General features: G+C 35.6%; 2 protein-coding genes across 7 annotated transcripts; one reads left to right on the top strand and one right to left on the bottom strand.

The window, feature by feature from the left end:
- Nucleotides 1-2260: 2260 nt before the first annotated feature.
- On the top strand, nt 2261-9056 carry LOC145583188 (protein EMSY-LIKE 3-like). 6 transcript variants are annotated; one of them, XM_081640368.1, is made up of 10 exons: nt 2261-2536; nt 3327-3526; nt 3610-3719; nt 4175-4358; nt 4486-4626; nt 4706-4774; nt 6718-6918; nt 7014-7082; nt 7168-7228; nt 8693-9056. In XM_081640368.1, exons 1-10 carry the CDS (start codon nt 2503-2505, stop codon nt 8710-8712), a joined length of 1089 nt encoding a protein of 362 aa, XP_081496494.1. In that variant the 5' UTR covers nt 2261-2502; the 3' UTR covers nt 8713-9056. The 6 variants fall into 6 exon arrangements, with proteins under 6 accessions (XP_081496494.1, XP_081496492.1, XP_081496493.1 ...); XM_081640366.1 differs by having other exon boundaries at nt 7168-7231; XM_081640367.1 differs by having other exon boundaries at nt 7168-7231; nt 8663-9056.
- Nucleotides 8954-18004, bottom strand: LOC145581264 (uncharacterized). The gene is made up of 4 exons (XM_081638298.1): nt 17682-18004; nt 12103-12489; nt 11351-11996; nt 8954-10226 (listed from the first exon to the last, which is right to left on the bottom strand). The coding sequence occupies exons 1-4, from the start codon at nt 18002-18004 to the stop codon at nt 9225-9227; spliced, it is 2358 nt and encodes a 785-aa protein (XP_081494424.1). The 3' UTR covers nt 8954-9224.
- Between the last annotated feature and the right edge of the window lie 868 nt (nt 18005-18872).

Below are 18872 nucleotides of genomic sequence, written 5' to 3'. Positions count from 1 at the left end.
TTGGAATGTGACATCTTCGTGAACTATGCTGAAACTAGGGGGAGTATTATATGCATAGCACTCTTTTTCCCTTCGATTGGGTTTTTATCCCACTGGGTTTTTCCTGACAAGGTTTTTAACGAGGCAGTACACCAAAGCATATTATATAATATAGTTGTACTCTTTTTCCCTAGCTATGGTTTTTATCCCACAAGGTTTTACCTAGCAAGGTTTTTAATGAGGCAACCCCATTTCATGTGAATTTCAAGGGGGAGTGTTGAAGAAAATAACAAAATAAAGTTCACATGCATAATCTCTTAGGACACTAATTATATGCACAAGTACAAGAGGACAATCATTTGTGTATTTTATTGTAAATGTTTGGCTATATAATGAGAACTTACATAGTAGCATACTACTACAATTTCACCCATCTCCTTTTACTCCTTCTTTACTTCTCCTTTCACTGGTCAAAAATCTTTCTATCGGTAAATATTTAAAAGTTTGGGGGTTTTTTTTTCTGCTTTTTTTTTTAATTTAATTTTTTAAACTTTTTTGACCAATCATAGGTCGACACGTGTTTAGTAACTTGTAATAACAAGTTGGATGACCGGTTGAGACTATTCAAAGCGAATTGGATATAAAGGTCGGATTATTAAAAAATAATCGAAAGGTCGGATTATTTTGGGCGAATGAGGAAAAGGTCGGATTATTCCGGGTAATTTTTCCTTTTTTTTTTAGGAAAAATACCCTTTATTAATTTCAACTTTGTCCAATTTACTTTGAATAATCCCAACTATCGATTATTTTACAATAATTCCAACTTTGACCTACGTTTTCTTCTAATAATCCCGAATCGGTCAATGAAAGTCAACAACCTTTTATCGTAGGTTGCTGGACACATGTCGGCATTTGAGTGGTCCATTTTTTTTTTAAAAAAAAAAAAAAACTTTTTTTTAAAGAAATCTAAGTCAGCCACACCTCTAGCCCCAACCGCCACCTGGCCCACCTTAACCCTGCCTCACAGCTGCACCTCCCCAAACAACGCACTTCCCCGAAAACACCCAGCCGAAAATAGAACTCCGTCACCACCTAAAATGGGAAAAAGCACCTGAATATAGCTTAAAAACCCCAAAATCGCACCAAAAATACACCCCACGCACATCTACACCATAAAGCGTGGTAACTACCTGGAAAACGATAGAAATTTATGCCGCCGTTGCCGTGAATCCTTCGTCGGGAAAGCTGCGGTAGGGGATATGGGTTGCGGCAGGGGATATGGGGTGGCGATTGGACTGGGCGGGTGGTTGTTGGGGCCGGTTTTGGAGGCGGCGAAGGGAGGGTGTGGTTCTCGGTGGGGCTAGGGAGGAGGGGACGGGGCTGGGGAAGGGAGGTATTTTTAGGTGGTCGGAGTTTTGGGAAGGGGGTGGCTCTGTTTTTCTTTTTTACTTGTTTTTTTTTTTTTTTTTTTTTTTGTTTTTATTTTTTGGACCAATCAAAGTGTGACATGTGGCATTTTAATTATTTTTAAAAAAAAAACCTTTTTAGCAGGTAACCGGTTTTTGGGATTGCAAGAAGAAAACGGAGGTGAAAGTTGGGATTATTGCAGAATAATCGATAGTTGGGATTATTTAGAGTAAATTTGACAAAGTCGGAATTAATAAAGTATATTTTTCATTATTTTTAATTGAATTTGATCATTTGTTCACTATCCTACATTCCTACACGCATTTCTCTTACTCATCTATGTCATATTACTCATATAACTCTGTCTCAAATCCAGCAATCCAAACCAACCATCTCTCATACCAACAATCGACCCACACCAATATTGGTAAGAATGTTTGATTAAAAAAAATTGAAAAATAAATAGCTAAGAAAGCTTTAAAATCAAATATTTCCAAAAATTTGCTAAAAATAAATTTAATAAAAATATAATTCTTAACCTGTTGGATTGACTCGAACCCTTAGGGTTGAGCGATTCCTAACACATAACTCAACTCGAAATGACTCATGATCCGGAGTAACTCGACCTAACCAACCCGATTGAAAGGTCTTAAAATCATGTGATTGTGAATGAAAATGTATGTATAGCCTTTACCTACAACTCTACAAGGCTACAAGTCCACAACCAAACCATATCATAACATTTTGGGCCATCAAACATTATTGTATAATTATTTTTGAATTTTGGGCCCAATAATAAGAAACCCCGTAACTCAAAACTTTATAAAATCATCGATTAAACCCAAAAAACGCAAAAAACTTCCTAATCCTCTTATACTCTCTCTCATCTCTATATAAACCACGCTTCTTTGAACTCAATAATTACTTCTTCCTGAAATTCCAATACATAAAAAAATATTAAAAAAAAAATTAAATTTTTTTTTAAGTTTCTATTGCGCCGAATTTTCTTCTTCTACCAAAGCGTCAGTTTTTTTCCCCAATTTTGGTTTCTAGGGTTTATAGGGGTTTTGAATATTTGATTTGAAGTGAAGATTGAAGAATTTGGTCATTCTGGCTATGGATTACGAGCCTTGTCCTTCTGATATCAGTGGTATGTTTATGTATTTTTTTTTTTTTTAGAAATTACATTGTTGTATTGTGATGTAATTTTGAGTTAATTCAATTTCTACTCGAATTTAGGGTTTAGGGTTTTTGTTTTTCATGAATTTATGATTTTATTGTTGCTGTGTGTTGAATTATGTTGAAATTGATACAGTTTCAAACTTTGTTGCTTTGATTGTACATCTAACTGTCAGGGTTGTGTTTGCTACAATTGAATTGATTGATATTTTTGGAATTACTTAATATTTGCCCCCTTTTTCTGGTGATTCTCTATTAGTGGTTTACGAACTTCAGTAAAATAATCTGAGCGATTGCGATAATAGTTCAATGATTTAGTAATTGCAGTAGGTAGGCGGGAAATTTGATTTTGAAGCTAAGCTTTGTTTAGTGGGAGTACAAATTTCTGGTAACATTAACTGCTTCTGCTTCATGTTGTCGAAATTGTTGCCCAAATTGAGTGATATTATGTCTTCGTTACATTATAGCGGGATGCCAGACATGTGCTTGAGATTTTGATTTGGGAATTGGATGTATAGTGGGAAGTGTTATTTTACTCCAGTGGAAAAGTGAATGATGCCCAGTATTTATAAATTATGAGGGACATTTAGCATGAGATATAAATAAAAATGGTTATGTTTGGGAGGTTGCCTTTTGATTTACAAGTTTTGTTTGCTGCATCAGCTTTATTTATCTCTGTATTTATACGCGCTTAAAAATAACTGTAAAGGACACGCGGTTATTAAAAAATAATCATGTTTTCTGATTGAAGAATACCGTAGATACTGATGAAGATCTTCCTCCACATCAATATAGAGTTCAGAGAGCACCCCACATCGCAGAATACGGAAATTCAATGCTAGGTTCAGGACCTTATCGCAGAGTGCAGGGAGATATGGAGCACCAAATCCATCACCTTGAAAAGGAAGCATATTGTGGAGTTCTTCGAGCCTTCAAAGCACAATCTGATGCAATTTCTTGGGTAATTTATTTTATTTGATGTCAATGGGTTGTCAGATGCTCATGTTGTTAGATTCTGGATCACTTTAAAAACCTGTTTTTCAGGAAAAAGAAAGTTTGATAACGGAACTCCGGAAAGAGTTGAGAGTTTCAGATGATGAACACAGAGATCTTCTCGTGAGGGTCAATAATGATGATATCATTCGCAGAATAAGGTTTGGGGTTTTTACGTATTCTGTTTTATACCTGTATGTTAATGATTTATTGCTGAGATATGTTTAAGACTAGATTTATTCAGTTACTTCTTAACCTGTGAATCTGTAGGGTCTAATGCTTCTATTTAGAATCTAACTCCAAATTAAACTTTTCTGTCTTGGAAAAATAGTTGCTAATGGGTTATGGCTCTACATCTTATGTCTTGTCAAAAGATGCTAAACACTGCATGAAATAATACTCCTAAGTTAAAAATTTTGCTTTTCAATTGACAAGCATAGTTTTCTAGCTGATATGTAAGCAGATTGCAACAAAACTCCTAGCTTTCTTATCTTAGGAAGACTTTCCCCCTTTTTTTGGCAAGGACAAGCCCTCTTGTATCTCTTGTATGTTGAAGATATTAAATGCTTCTGTTTCTTTGTTGTGATGCAATATGTTGTTTTTACTGTTTATTAAGGGAATGGAGACAGGCTGGAGGGCATCAGACTCTAAGTACATCGCATCCTATAAATGATGTATCCAGCCCAACTCCTGTTTCCCGCAAGAAGCAGCGAACAACACAATCTGTTCCCACCCATGCTGGCAATGTAGCACAACCTCCAGCTGGATCTGTTGGACCGCGAGGCAGAAAACCCAAACAGGTTTGTAGATCTTGCTTGTTTAAGTATCTCATCTGATGTTTGTTGGCAACTTCCATTTCTGTTGTTTCTTAACCTGTTTGATATATCTGAGGTCATATCTGGTGTATTCTCATTTACGTCCATACAGTTCCCATACAGTAATTCTGCTGCACATGAAACTTCTGTGCCTGGAGAAGGTGAAGAGTTGGTGGGAATGAAAGTGTTGACCAGGTGGCCAGATGACAACCATTTTTATGAGGCCATGATTACTCGATACAATGCATCTGATGTATGTCATGTCTTTTCAAATAGGATTTCAGTTTTCTCAAAATCAAGAACCATTCTAATAATTCTATGGATATTATCAGGGCCGACATGAGTTAGTGTATGGTACTCAAACACAAGATGAATCTTTTGAGTGGGTTAATCTCAAGGAGGTGAGTGTTAATAGTACATATAAGTGTTAATTTAATTTAACAGGATATCCAGTGCAAATATATTCTGCATTTGATTGTGGTGTGCTACTAGGTTTCTGCAATGACATCAATGAGTTGTTTTTAGAGGACATGAGCAAGACATGTTGCCTTAATGCCTTGTGTGAACATAGGTTCAGAGTCATGTGACATTTGTCTCCTGATTGCTGGTTTTTTTCCTACCATAATAAAGGTTGTTGGAAGTTCTTCCCTCCAATAAGGAAGTAGGACCCCTTGACATGATGAGATTTTAGCTTTAAGGCAGTGGTGCTTGTAAGTTGTGATGTTCATTGCCTCATACCCTCATCTCATGCTTTGTCTTCTGCTACATATGTATTCATGATTAGAGTGCTGGATTCTGTAACTCCTGGTATTGATTAGTAATGCTGAATCATGGTTTGAAAATACAATTTTGGTCGTGATTGCGGGAATGGTCACTGTGTTGTGAGAGCGGAAATGGTGCATTGACCGCGAACCGTGTTGCCATTTATCTTGATGCGAATTTGATTTCAATGTCTTTTAAGGACTTATTATTAAACTCTATGCTATTAGAGTAGTTACATTAGGCTATTAGAGGCTTAGAATCATTAATGAGGAGGAATGAGGAATATTTTACTATATCTTGAAAAGTAATTTTTGAATGAAACACCTGGGGTAATTCAGGGTTGTAACATTTGATTCGGATGAGATTGCAGGTTTTGAAACATCCATTAATGAACTGGCCGATTTTGGTTTGGTCAACTGAAAATCCTTTATCATACCGCCTACTTGAAACAATTCAGATGTATTTTAGCAGCATGTGCAGAATGCTGGTGGAAGCTCACCTGCTACTGACTATATTGTAATCCTGATCATAAAGCTCCTATCTGAATTGGTGTATTTGAACAAACGAGTTTTGTTTACTCAGAATTTCAAGAACATAGCTAAATGTATTGTGCTCATGGTCTCTAGCCCTTGGTGATTGGTCAATTATATAGCTTTGTTTTTGCAACTTTCTGAGCCGGACGGGTGTGTAGTAGGAATTAGATAAAGGTTGGAGTGTGCTGGAATTTTTAAATCTAGGAAAGTCCATGATTACCAACGTTGGATCACCTTAGTCCAGTCAATCAAACCCATTTATAGTGTATAACTGTCAGTATTTGGAGAATGACCATGTAAAATAGGAACTGATGACTATAATGAAGACAGAGTAGGTTACGTTGAACTTTTAAGTACATAGCAGTTTTTGAGTACGCACCTGTAAGCTAACTACTGATGGGTATATTGAACTTCATAATGCTTGGATTGTCTATAATGCTGATCACCAGTTTTTGCTTGTTGGGCTAGTAGCTGTAATTGCCTGACTGAAGTTGGTGGCTTTAGCTGTTTGCTGGAATTACCTCATAAGAATATAGTGGTTTAATTGCCTCAGGCCTCCCCCCCCCCCTCCCCCTCTCCTCCTCCTCTCTCCAAGCTGTAGCAGGGCTGGGTGTGGGTAACCTGTGCATTTATAGCAGTATGAGAACTTAATATCAAGAATAATCACGTATTGAGGATGCAAGATGTTGATGATATTATTACAACCATGCTATAATGATTGTTGAAACTTGAGAGAATTCAATAGTGGTCAATGAACTATTTTGCTTTCATGCTTATGGGTGTATTTCTGATTTTCAAACAATATTAATTTAAAGTTCATGTAACTGACTGCCAATGGTAGGAATCAAACTAGTTTTTCTTTTCTTTTGTTGTATAATTTGTCTAACTGGTGCATATCAATCAAAACAAGTCACATTTCATGATGTTATATGCTCGTTTGCTATTGATGAGAGGGAAATGCCTTATGCTGTCAACTGCCTCTTTCTTTGCCTTTTGCTTATTTTCTACTTTTTTATTAGTAGTAAACTTGTCTATTCAAATTTTCATAGATACCTTTTGAGGATATCCAATGGGTGAATAAAGATCCTGGACTATCTCATAGAGGGGGCCCTGGAGAAAAGAGATCGATGAACAACATTGGTGCAGTTCCTGGTGCTGGAAGAAAGCAAAATAGGAGTGAAATTCAGAATGGCACTGGAAATATGACAGATGACATTGAGATTCTCCATACTGATACATTGATTAAGGAGGTATTGAACAATATATAACGGACTTTATTTGTAGGCACTATTATATGCTTATATTGCAAGTCTAGTTTATGTGCTATTCTTTGTTTTCATACCAGGTTGAAAAGGTAGTTGCTGCAAGTAATCCTGACCGCCTTGAAATTGAGAAGGCGAAGAAAATGCTGAAGGTATATTCCTCTTTGCTTGTGCAAGTATTCTAGTGTACCATGCAACTGCTAGATTCTGATAAGCAGTCAAATGTACACTTTGCAGGAACACGAGCAAGCACTTGTCAATGCAATCTCAAGGCTTACATATGTATCAGATGGTGACAGTGGTAATAGACTCATATATATTATGTGATGAAAAGTCTGTATAAAATCAATAACCAGGACATAGCTTGAAGTACTGATTAAGCAACCCCCCCCCCCCCCCCCCCCCCCCCTCCCTTCCCCAACTCCTCTCCTAATCTCTTCTGAAAATTGAAACAAACTGAACATAGAGGAACAACTTGCATGCCAGTATATTCATTCAATTAGCAATAGTTAAAAGCATTAGAATTTCCAACCCTCACTTCCTCCCAAAATAAATAAACAGAGGGTGGCAGTCCATCCTCCTGTGGTGGATATCATCTTTTTTCCGGTGTGGAGGATGAGCAACTGTTGCACAGTCAGGGTGGTCATGCAATGTTAAGCTTAGTCAACACGCTAATTTATCAATTTTGTTGTGGGTTATCCAGTGTGATGTTATTGGAGTAAAAATGTGGAGGTAGTTTGAACTATCAGTTTCTTGCAAGTTCTGGATTCCACTACCAAAATGTGATTGATGTTTTAAAAAATGTTTTCAACAGTTTGAGATTTCGAGCTGTATTTCCTCCCAAAAAGAAGGTTCATTTTTTAGGATTAAATTACTAAAATTAATGAGAATCTGATAGCAAGGGGAATTGTGATTTGGGCTTAACTGATGTAACTTTCATGTTTTCATCATGTTTACCTTATTTTTTTTGGAAATTATCAGTCCATTTTGGTTAACAGCATAAAAACTAACACAGTGGAAATACTTTTTAAAGTATAAAAAGGTATTCATTTATGTGAAATTAAATACATTTTATTACTTTTATGTCAAACTATGATGTTCTAAACTCTTCTTTTCACCTATTTGGAAGGGTTCCCTTCATATCTGCTTTTGGACGAACCCAATAGCAGAGCACTTAGGGCAAAAATTATTTTTGTGCGGGTGTGTGAAGGAAGAGAGGGGGGGGGGGGGGGGGGGGGGGGGAGAACTGTGAAAAGCTCAAATTTGGGTTTCATCTAATGAACTCGTGGTTTCGAGGGTCATCCCTGAGGGCCTTACCCCCATGAAGTTGGGAATAATTGGAATGAAGAATTTATTAGTCGATGTACAACATGCATTGAACTTTCGTGCAGCCATATATGAGTAATGTGAAACCTATATTCTTCATCTATGCTGGGGAGGGATTGTTCCTTTTTTACCCTCTCCGCCTAATCACCTTTCATCTAGAGGTGTAAGCTGGGTAACTATGCAAAATGGGCAGAAGGGTTTTTACACTTTTGTAGTTCATGTCATTTGGTGTGGAATGTGGATGTGTTGGGGTAAATATGATGGGTGAAAAGTTAAAACTTAAGTCAATGTAATTTTTGTTTCATCTCTCTGCTATATGCAATTTCTTTTGGTTTCTTTTCTTTGTTTTAGGGAAATTCTCGTCTTCATTTTTAGGTTGATTTGTGTGTCCGTGATTGATAAACAGAACTGACTGATGTGCATTGACTTCAACCAGATGGAGATCAACAATACTAGCGTAGCAAACCAGATACTTGAGTGCATCTGGAGTTGGCAATTAGCAAAAGCCTACGTATTAGCAGTTGCTTAAGGTAGAATGCAAGTTGCGCGCACAATCGAGCTTTATCTGTGAATCAGGGGCACGTTCCACAATTGACTTGCTGCTGGTCCTTGTGATTGTTTTAGAACAGATGAACTGGGAAATTCTTTTTTATACTGACCAAGTAGTGATCAGTAATTGTACAAGTAGATTCCATGTGAAAATAAATAATATTTTGATTTGTATTTATAGATAGTAGTTAGTTTTGTAGGATTAACAATGTATTTTTTGTTGATTTCTAGATTATGCATTTCAAGAACAATGAGAGTGCAATTATACACCTGTTAGATGCATGTACCCATCGTCAAATACAACAAAATAATAGATGGGTTATACACCAAGCCTGTGCCTTATAATCTACTTGCCTAAACATTACAAAATCAAATCGAAAAGATCCCAATTCCCACCATAACTATACACATATTCCCCCCTACTTTCTCTGGCGTTTCTTTGAGTGTGAATCTGCATCTACACTGCAAGCATCTCGGCCTCTCTTACCCATAGCTGCAATTGCTGCAGCTCTCTTAGGTGGTCGACTGCTGCTCCTATTCCTTGGACTTTCTCTCTCCTCCTTTCCCGTTTTTTCCTTACTAAGTTTACTACCTGACCCATTCTGTGGACCCTCATCTTTCCTCCTGTCAATCTTAACATTACTACTACTGCCGCCATTGCCAGTCTTCCTTTTATCCGAATTCTTCAATGACTGCAAAAATAAAGTTTTACCTGAGGCTGATCCTGAAACCTGCTTTATCTTATTTGAGGAATTTCCAGGACTTGGCTTCTTTTTATTGGCCTTAGCCTCGGAACTTTCTGTCTTGCTCGATATAGGAGTGTTTGGGTTCGCATTGCTGTTGTTCTTGCTTGATGAGCTTCTTGACCCAAAACTCTGATCTCTGGTTCGCTTCTTAGTCACAGTATTGAATGACGTTGATGATGCTTTCTCCCTTTGCTGCTTCACCATCTCCCCAATAGGAGCTTTTTCATCAGGTGGTGTAGCTGGTGCTGGGCCTGCTGGCTCCCTTTTCTCACTTACTCCTCTTGATGATTTTCCTGCTATTGAACTTCGTTTTCTACAAGCAATCACCAGACCGTTTACAGTTAAATTAGGCTGCTTGAGATCAGCTTGATTGGCCTCAGGTTTTGTTGGCTTTGGTAGGGGTGCTGGTTGGACAGGTTTGGAAGAGCGAGACTTGTGATCGTGTGGAGATGATGATTGCGATTGGAATTGTTGGTTGAGTAGTTGTCGAAGCTCGAGTGCTGCTTTGTGTTCTGAAGATCTTTTTGTGAAGAAGACGATGGCATTGTTGATGAGGAGCATTAGGTCACGGTAGAATTTGGTTTGACAATCTGAATACTGGCCTTCTTCCAGTCTTCTCTGGATTGTTTCCAGATCAATGTGCTGTTTTATTAGGTTTGTATATTTGGGAGTTTCCTGCAATTACAATGAACACTTTCATTCTTGATGATAAATGTACAGCACAGGACACAGATATTTACGCAAAAATTGGTTTGCAGGGGTCACTTAAGTCCAATGGCAAACTAAATATCAGATTGGCTTACCCTGCCACATGAGATGTTAAACTAATTTCATTTTTAGTTGATTTGTACACCAATGGTTAGCTACTTGGGACCTGCTCTTCAGCTTAATTTCACTTCAGTTCAGTTCCTAATTTCCTTCTCTCATAAACAGTTCAGCTCGGCTTGGCTCAGTAAATCAAAACAGACCCTTGGATATGTAATTTTATTTAATTAAATTTTTTTTTGAGCAAAATCAAAATTCCTTCTTTTGCCCAACACTTCTTGTAACATTATTTATTAATTTTTTTCCATTTAAAATGTTCTCCACTTGATAAATTTGGAAGAAAAAAACAAAACATCTTGTAACCATTAACTAGGAAAGAAGCATCCCAATCAAGGATAACGACTCTGAGCTATCTCCTCACTCACCCTCCATTTAGAGATTGTTATAAAGGACATAAAATAGACGAAAATCAATCTTAAATCTAAATTGAGAGGACACAAACTCACAATATTGTATTATACGGAGTATCTGTCTATTTTACAATAATCAATACAAAGTAGCCAATAAAGCACTCACGTCAACTTTTTTTGAAGATCAACTTTTGATACTCGTTTTTAAGTATTAGTTGTAGACTTGAAACTTCTGTTTCCTATAATCCCTTATGACATGTATTGTGGTAGCCTGGTAGGTTATAGATTATCAATAATTAAAAATGTTATGCCAACCAGGCAAACAAAGTACAGATATGGAGTATTCCCTCTTTAGTTCCGTAATAATCACAATATTTTGACTTTTATACTCAATTCTTATTGACAACTAACTAATGGTAATGAAAAAAAAAAAAAAGGATAACCGAGTATTACGGTATGACCACACAGGGTACAAATGTTCAAGTACGTATATTCATTCTTATTATCACCATTTATTAAACTAATTATCGACACTATAATAATTAATAACTCAATATTTAAAATTAATCAATATACTTAGCACCATACTTTAAACATAAGATGATAATAAATCCGTAATTTTACCTGACTCTCAAGCCGACGCTCAAAAAACGACCCAAGCTTACGAGCTCGAACAACATCAAGAAACTCAACCAACGTAGGCGATTTTCCCTCACCATTCGCTTTAACCGGCGGAGATTGATTCTCCTCGCCGCTACTATTCCCGGAAAACACCCCAATCTTCTTCTCCCTCCTCTTATTCTCATCACCAATTTTATCATTATCATTAACATTATTACCATCATCATCATCATTTTTCTCACTCCTCCACAAACTTGCCGTACTTTGTAAGTCTCTACTCTCCTTCACCCCTCCTCCTCCTCCTCCTCCTCCTCCTCCTCCTCCTCCACCGTCGTCTTTCGACTCCGCTACCGATTCCACCAATTCGCCCGAATCAACCCGCTCTCTCCTCTCCTTCTCACTCCTTCGCTCTTCCTTCGAGTTCGAACTTCCGTTACACGAGTCATCCTCCTCACCGCCAACCGGTTCACCCACCCGGTCCGGCTCTGTCTCACCCGGTTGTTCCGGTTCAGTTTTCACTTCGTTGATTTCCTTTTCTCTCTCCTCGGTTTTCTTTGGATCGGAAATCTTTTCTCTCTCCTCTTTGATTTCTTCCTTCACGTCACTTTCTCTTTCCTCCTTTAATTTCTTCACCTTCAATTGCAACGAACTGCATGAACAATAATTCCTAAATTTAGAAATTAAATCAATCCAAGAATCAATAAATAAAAACCGAATTAATAAAAAATAATATAATTTCAGATCGAGATAATTACACAATGGAAAGATCGTAACGCTGAAGGTCACGCCGGAGTTCGGCAACACGAAGGCGGCGCAACTCCTCAAGCCACAAACCAGCATCATCGGCGGCAATTTCTCCGGCGACATCGGAAGCGAAGCGGCGTTTAAGGTCGCGGTATTTCTGCTGGCATATGAGAGGAGTGAAGTGAGAGAAAGAGGTGCGATTGTGGAGTTCTCTGGAAACGGAGTCCCAAGCATCGATGCCGTGACGTTGAACAGCGCAGGCTAGTAAGAGTTCTTCCTGAGTTCCCCAAGATGACGGCGGTGTTACGGCGGTTGCGGTTGCGGTTGCGGTGGTGGTGGTTTGGATTTGAGAGGTTGAAGGTTCAGCCACGGATGGTGGGTTGAGGTTGAGTTGGTTTCTCTCTCATATGGTTTGTTGTCGTATGTTTTGTTGGTGGTGGTGTTTGATATTTTACTGGGATTTTTGTTTTTTTGGGGTTTGGGCTTGGGTTGGGCTAGTGGCTCGGCTTAGCTGCTTGGTTGATGATGTAAGTTTTTTTGATTGGTGAAATGGGAAATGTGTTTATGACTTTATCTGAATTAAGCATACATTTTTCACTTTTAAGGACCTCTTGTTTATTTTTTCACCTTTAAGGATCTATGGTTAGTTAACCCACTTGAGCTCCAACCAGAAAATGAAGTCCTTCAAATTGAAAACTTATAACTTAAGTCCTTCAAATACAAATGTTAAATCCTTGGAGCATTTAAATTCATCAAAAACTTAATACTTTGGTTTCAATATATTGTAACTTTCAAGTTAATAATCCATGCATGATTAAAATTAATCGAAACTAATCATATTTGACTCAAATTTTCAGCTGATTAATTTGCATTATTTTTTTGAGATGGAAAAATCAATTAAAAAAAATATAAAAAAATAGTACTAAGCAACACTTTCAAAAATATACATAGATCCATCAAAACAACACTCAATTCAATCCAAAATTAACCTCAAAGTAATAACACGAATTTAAAAAATAAAATCTAATTTTCAAAATCAAAGAAAGAAACAGAATGTTAACCCATTACTAATTGAATCAAATTAAATAACAAAAACATAAACTAAAAAAAAAATTACAAATTTGAGTTTTAGATCCTATTGAAAACAAAAACAAAAACAAACCTAAAAAGTCGAAGAAACCAAATTATGGAAAAACATAATACAAAAATTTCGACCTAAATTAAGATCGGATAAATAAAGCTTGAATTAAATTCTACCAGTTACTGATTGAAGAAGAAGAACAAGGAGCTCGACGACTACGACTTTGAAAGTATTTATAAATCGAAAATTATAAATAAAAATAAAAAATTCAAGGAACAAAAAAATAAACAGAGGAGAAGGAATTTAATTTGTAATTATAAACCATACAACCTTTAAAAAATCATCAACGAACTTGAATCATACCACTACGACACTACGGATAATTATTTTTTTTCAATTAGTTTACAAATGGTCGAAAGAATTGCAAAGTTATTAATGAAGATTGAAGAATCAAAGACGGGCAATAAATTCTGCTACCCATAAATAAAGCAATGAAAGATTGAAAGTTAAAATGAAAAACAAAGTTGTGAATTAAAAATAAATAAATAAATAATAATTTTAAAAAAAATAGAGGAGAAGGGGTTTACGAAGAGGAGAGAGAAATAGTGAGGAAGAAAAACGTGGGGTATATGTGTTCAATTAACCAAGGCTTAACTCAACTTGGGTTAATTATTGTTAATTGTTATCGAAAAGTAAATGTTAGGTCCTTAAAGGTGAAAAAAAAAAAGTAAAAGGTTCTTAACGATGAAAAATATGAAAAGTGAGGTCCTTCTTGTAACACCCCCAAATCTCCCTCTACGGAAATACTAGTATAATACGTATAATTATACCGTAGAGATAGACTTGGGCATATTACCGCCGCGTGATTACGCAAGACTACTCAAACACTTAACTCAATAACAAAACTTGCAGCGAAAACTCAACTTTATTTTATTAATACTTATAAAAATAGTAACATTGTTTTGAGTACTCAAATAAAGACGAGACCAACATTCCTAAACTAGGTGAAGCAAATCTCGGGACTCTCATATGCTCATTCATGACTCCACCTGAAAATAGTCAACACTGTTTACCATTACGGTAAACAGGGTGAACCAAAACAAATAAGAAATACAGTTTAGCAAAATATGCTAAGTACGGTAAGTGCAAGATAATGTAAACTCAATTTATTTGCAAACATGCTTTCAAAATCAATTCCAATAATTAATTCAATAAATTCCAAATTCATTATTCCAAAACCGATTCCAATGATTCAATATTCAAAATAATAGTTAATAAAACCAATTCCTTTTTTAAGAACCAATTTCTTTTAATCCAATTCCTCACCTAAGTGTGCACACCCCCCAAGCTAGTATCCTTATATTACAAGGCTATTCTTGAGGAAAGGCCCGGTCATACAAAGTCCAAGACCTTATCAATAAACCAAATTCGCATAGTGGGATTACCAACATGCTTATAAAACATTAATAATAATAATTCAATGGTTCAATAAATCCTTTTAATATCCAATAGTTCCAATATAATTCAAAACCCTTTTTATTAATTCCACATGCTTTCAAAATCAAATCTTGTAAATAAATACTTGAGAATAAAATCTCATATTAATTAATAGCTTTTCAAAATCAACAACTTTTCCTTGAAAAAAAAAACCTTCAACAAACCTTTTAAAATCAAGTCCTTTATTTAAACATGATAAGTAATCCAAACCATTCAAAACATGATTTAAAAATCAATCATTCAAAATACTTTTATTAAAATCAATACCTTCAAACATAATTTATTTCAAAATCATAATTCAAATCAATTTAATTCAATCACCAATCAAATCATGTAAAACATGTTATTCAAACTGATCACTTTTAAAGGTATCTAGCCACCTAAACGTACCTTAATCCTTGCTAGAAAAACCACACAAAAAGAACCTCAAGAACCTTGATTCCGAATATCAATCAATACTTCGCACTTTCAAAGTTCAATCACGAATACACCTTGCAAATAACATAACCATAAGGTTATCACAACATAAACTCAAATCTAATGTGCATGGACTATAAAACTCTTTTAAAATAATACTTTAATATAAAATTATAGCTTTGAAATAGGTATTTGTATTTTAGAAAACTAACCATGAAGAAAATAAAAGAATAGGATTAAAGAGAATTAAATTTTCATTGGAAAGAATAGGCAGAACTTGTAGAGGTCATAACTCATTCAATATAACTCCGAATTGGGTGATTCTTGAGCCTAACCTCAAGGATTTTTCGAGAGGAACAATCTTTTGTGAACATCAATACCTCAAAAACTGATCATAAGTGCCCGAAAACTGGCTTCAAAGGTATACGGGATAATATTTATATGAAAAGAGAAGTAAAGTATGAAAAGGTTTAGGGAAAAGAAGAATAAGAGAGAAGAAGAGAATTGGGTTTTTAGTGTGAAGAATATGAGAGGTATGAAGGGGTATTTATAGGCTAGCTCATGCAAGAATTATGGCAAGAGAATGTGGGAAGAATTATGGTAAAAAGAATTAAGGAAATTACTTGGAGAAGTGAATAAAAGAATTAAGGAAAGTTTGGATATTAAGGTGATTGTGTATACTTGAATATGGAAGGTATGTATGTCATGAAAAATAATAAGGACATTGGAATTACTCGGGGAATAATTAAGAAGAATGAATGGCAAGAAAATATGATGATTAGATATTAAAAAGATGGAGAAATAGAATTAAGGAAAATAAGATATTTTGAGGAGATAATTAAAAATATAATTTACCAAAATAAGTCACCCAAAAATCCATCATGGTGGCTTTAGATATTTAGGGAATTAATTTGCTAGTTTTAAGGAATTAAAAATAATTGTGTAAATAATATTTATTGTATAAAATAATTAATTAATAAAATTCCAATTATTCACTAAATAAAATAACTAAGAAAATCAGATTTTCTACACATAGAAAATCCGAAAATCATAGTTAATAATGTAGGAATTTTCGGCCCTTTTAAATAAATAATAAAATATAATTTTGTTTAATTAAAATATCCGAAATATATATAAATAATCCGATTTTTAAAATAAAATAAATGGATAATAAATCTTATCCAAAATCCAAAAATAATAATTGAGTTTTAAAATACTTTTGGCGCCAAAATTCAAATATCATTTTGGCTCCAAAATTCAAATAGTAAAATAAATTACTAAAATACCCTTTTTAAGAGAATACTTAATTAGAAAATACGTTTAAAAAATGCGGGGTATTACACTTCTTTTATGCTTAACTCACTTTATCTATCTTTGTTTAAAAAAGTACACAAGGAGGAGATTATAATACGGATTGATGGACTATTACACATATCAAACATTGGTAAAAATGTTATCGAGTATATGTTATGGGCCTAATTATAAATCAATGTATGAGTATTGTTTATTTCTATTAATCCCGTCGGCCCTTACTTATTGGCCCCATAGGCCCATTAAGGTGAATTTACTTTTTTATTTTTTTGGCTAATAAAGTTGATGAGAGAAAAATATGGTGATGTAAATGTAATAGTTGTGAGTAGACTTGGTTATTGGGCGGGTCGAGTCAGGGTCGATTACGGGACATGTCAAATAAGGTCATATTTTATAGGGTCAATGCGGGTCGCTGGTCAAAAGTAGGTCGATAAATGAGCCTACAAAATATCAATTAAAATAAATATTGGATAAAACCATTATTAAATATATGTATGAATACAACTTTAATTATGTAAAATTACATTATCCATTTTTTTAGAGAAGGTATTGCGTGCATACGGACGCACGAACTATTTGGTATGGGAGGTTTGGCTAATATATTTTACTCGTTGGCTTATATATTTTATGTGTTGCCTGATATATTTCATTTGTTGGCCGATATGGTTTTTGGGTTGGCTAATATATTCCTTTTATTGACTGATATGTTCTTTTTTTTTTCTTTCTCTTGGCTGATATCAAACATAATTTGGCTTATGTGTTTCTTCAGTTGGCTGATATATTTATATTGTGAACTGATATGTATATTTCAATTGGTGGCTTATATGTTTCATTTTGTTAGCTGATATGTTTATTTTGTTGGCTTACCTATTGCTTTTGTTGATTGATACGCTTCATTTGTTGGATGATACGCTTCATTTGTTGGCTGATATGTTTCTTCTGTTGTCTGATAAATACCTTTTGTTGGCTGATATACTCCTCTTGTTGGCTAATATGTATCTTTTGTTGGCTGATATATTCCTCTTGTTGGCTTATACTTTTTTTTATTTATGTCTGATATGTTCCTGATGTTGATTGATATCAGATATCAATTGGCTGAAATGTTCATTTGAATGACTAATATGAACAATGTATAAGCCAACAACCCAAAATGTATAAGACAACACCCAAAATATATAAGCCTAATATTTCATTATATAAGCCTAACATTTCATTCTCTCTCCTCTCTCCTCTCGCCTCTTTCCCCCCTTCATGTTTTTCCCTTTCACGAGAAAATGGAGGAACCTAAATTCCTCACAAATCGTGACAAATCCCTTCACTCCTCCTTCAATTAGTTCCTCGCTTCCCCTGATTTCCTCCTCCACCTCACCCACCAACCCACCACATCCACCAACCACACCTAGCCACCCACCACCATCGAACCCATCAGCTGCAAGTCGTCGCCAAACACCGTTCACCGATAACCCAACACTGTACCCACAATCAGCGAACCAACCACCGTACCCACAATCAGTGAACCCACCACCGCACCTACCACAAGTGAATTGCACCACCAGAGCACGCTTGCCGTCACCGGAGAATTTATTCTTCATCTCCTCTGTTGTCATCCTTGTCTCTATCAAGTACTAATTTTCTCTATTTAAAAAAAAAATGGTTTGGTTTTGAGTAATGTGGAATTTGAATTGGATTGAGTTGAATTTGAGTTGATTAAGTTGAATTTGATGAATGGAGTTGAATTTGATTGAATTGGGGGAAGTTAGGAGAATATGAGTTGCTGCACGAACTGTTGGCCCGCACCCAATAGTTTGTGTTTTCTTTCTCAATTAAATTGGAAAAACATTTTGGCCCTATATTGATCGTGCCCCCAATAAGGGTCCTATCCCTTAAAAGCCCTGTCCATTAAAAGCTCTTTAAGCTTGGCCTTGACCTAATTATCATTGGGCTACCCTAACCAATAACCAGCTCTAGTTATGAGACAAGATGGGGTTCATATAACTAAAAATAGTATGGAGCAAACTTAAAGGGACGAGTTGGGGAAATATGAAGGGAAAGAGGGAGGAGCCATGATGGACCGCTACCAGGTATGGACACGTCTGTCCAATACCAGGGGCAAATCCGTAAATTCGCCTTAAAAAGAGGACAGTAACTACTGCGGTAAGTTTTGGTTGTTACTGCCACTTGTAGACACCTAAAAATGTCTCCCAAAACCAAACCCGATGATGAACACCTTTCACCGCCATTATTGGTCGGGTTGAGTATTTAATCTTTGGAGTGCTTAAATCCATGTTCTATCCAATATATTTCATAAACCAATCCATTTCCTAGCTCATTTCCCTAAACCATAACTTGTTATCCACTTTTCGTGTCCACATCGCAAAACCGAGAGAAACTGATTTTTTGGTCTTATAATTTTGATCCAATTATTATTTTGTTGGATATGCCTTGACATAATATTTCCAACCATATATCATAAGC

This window comes from Chenopodium album, chromosome 15, assembly GCF_948465745.1.
Source record: "Chenopodium album chromosome 15, dcCheAlbu1.1, whole genome shotgun sequence".
Lineage (NCBI taxonomy): Eukaryota > Viridiplantae > Streptophyta > Magnoliopsida > Caryophyllales > Amaranthaceae > Chenopodium > Chenopodium album.
The sequence above is the reverse complement of the archived record's forward strand: the minus strand, read 5'-3'. Positions and strand labels throughout refer to the sequence as shown.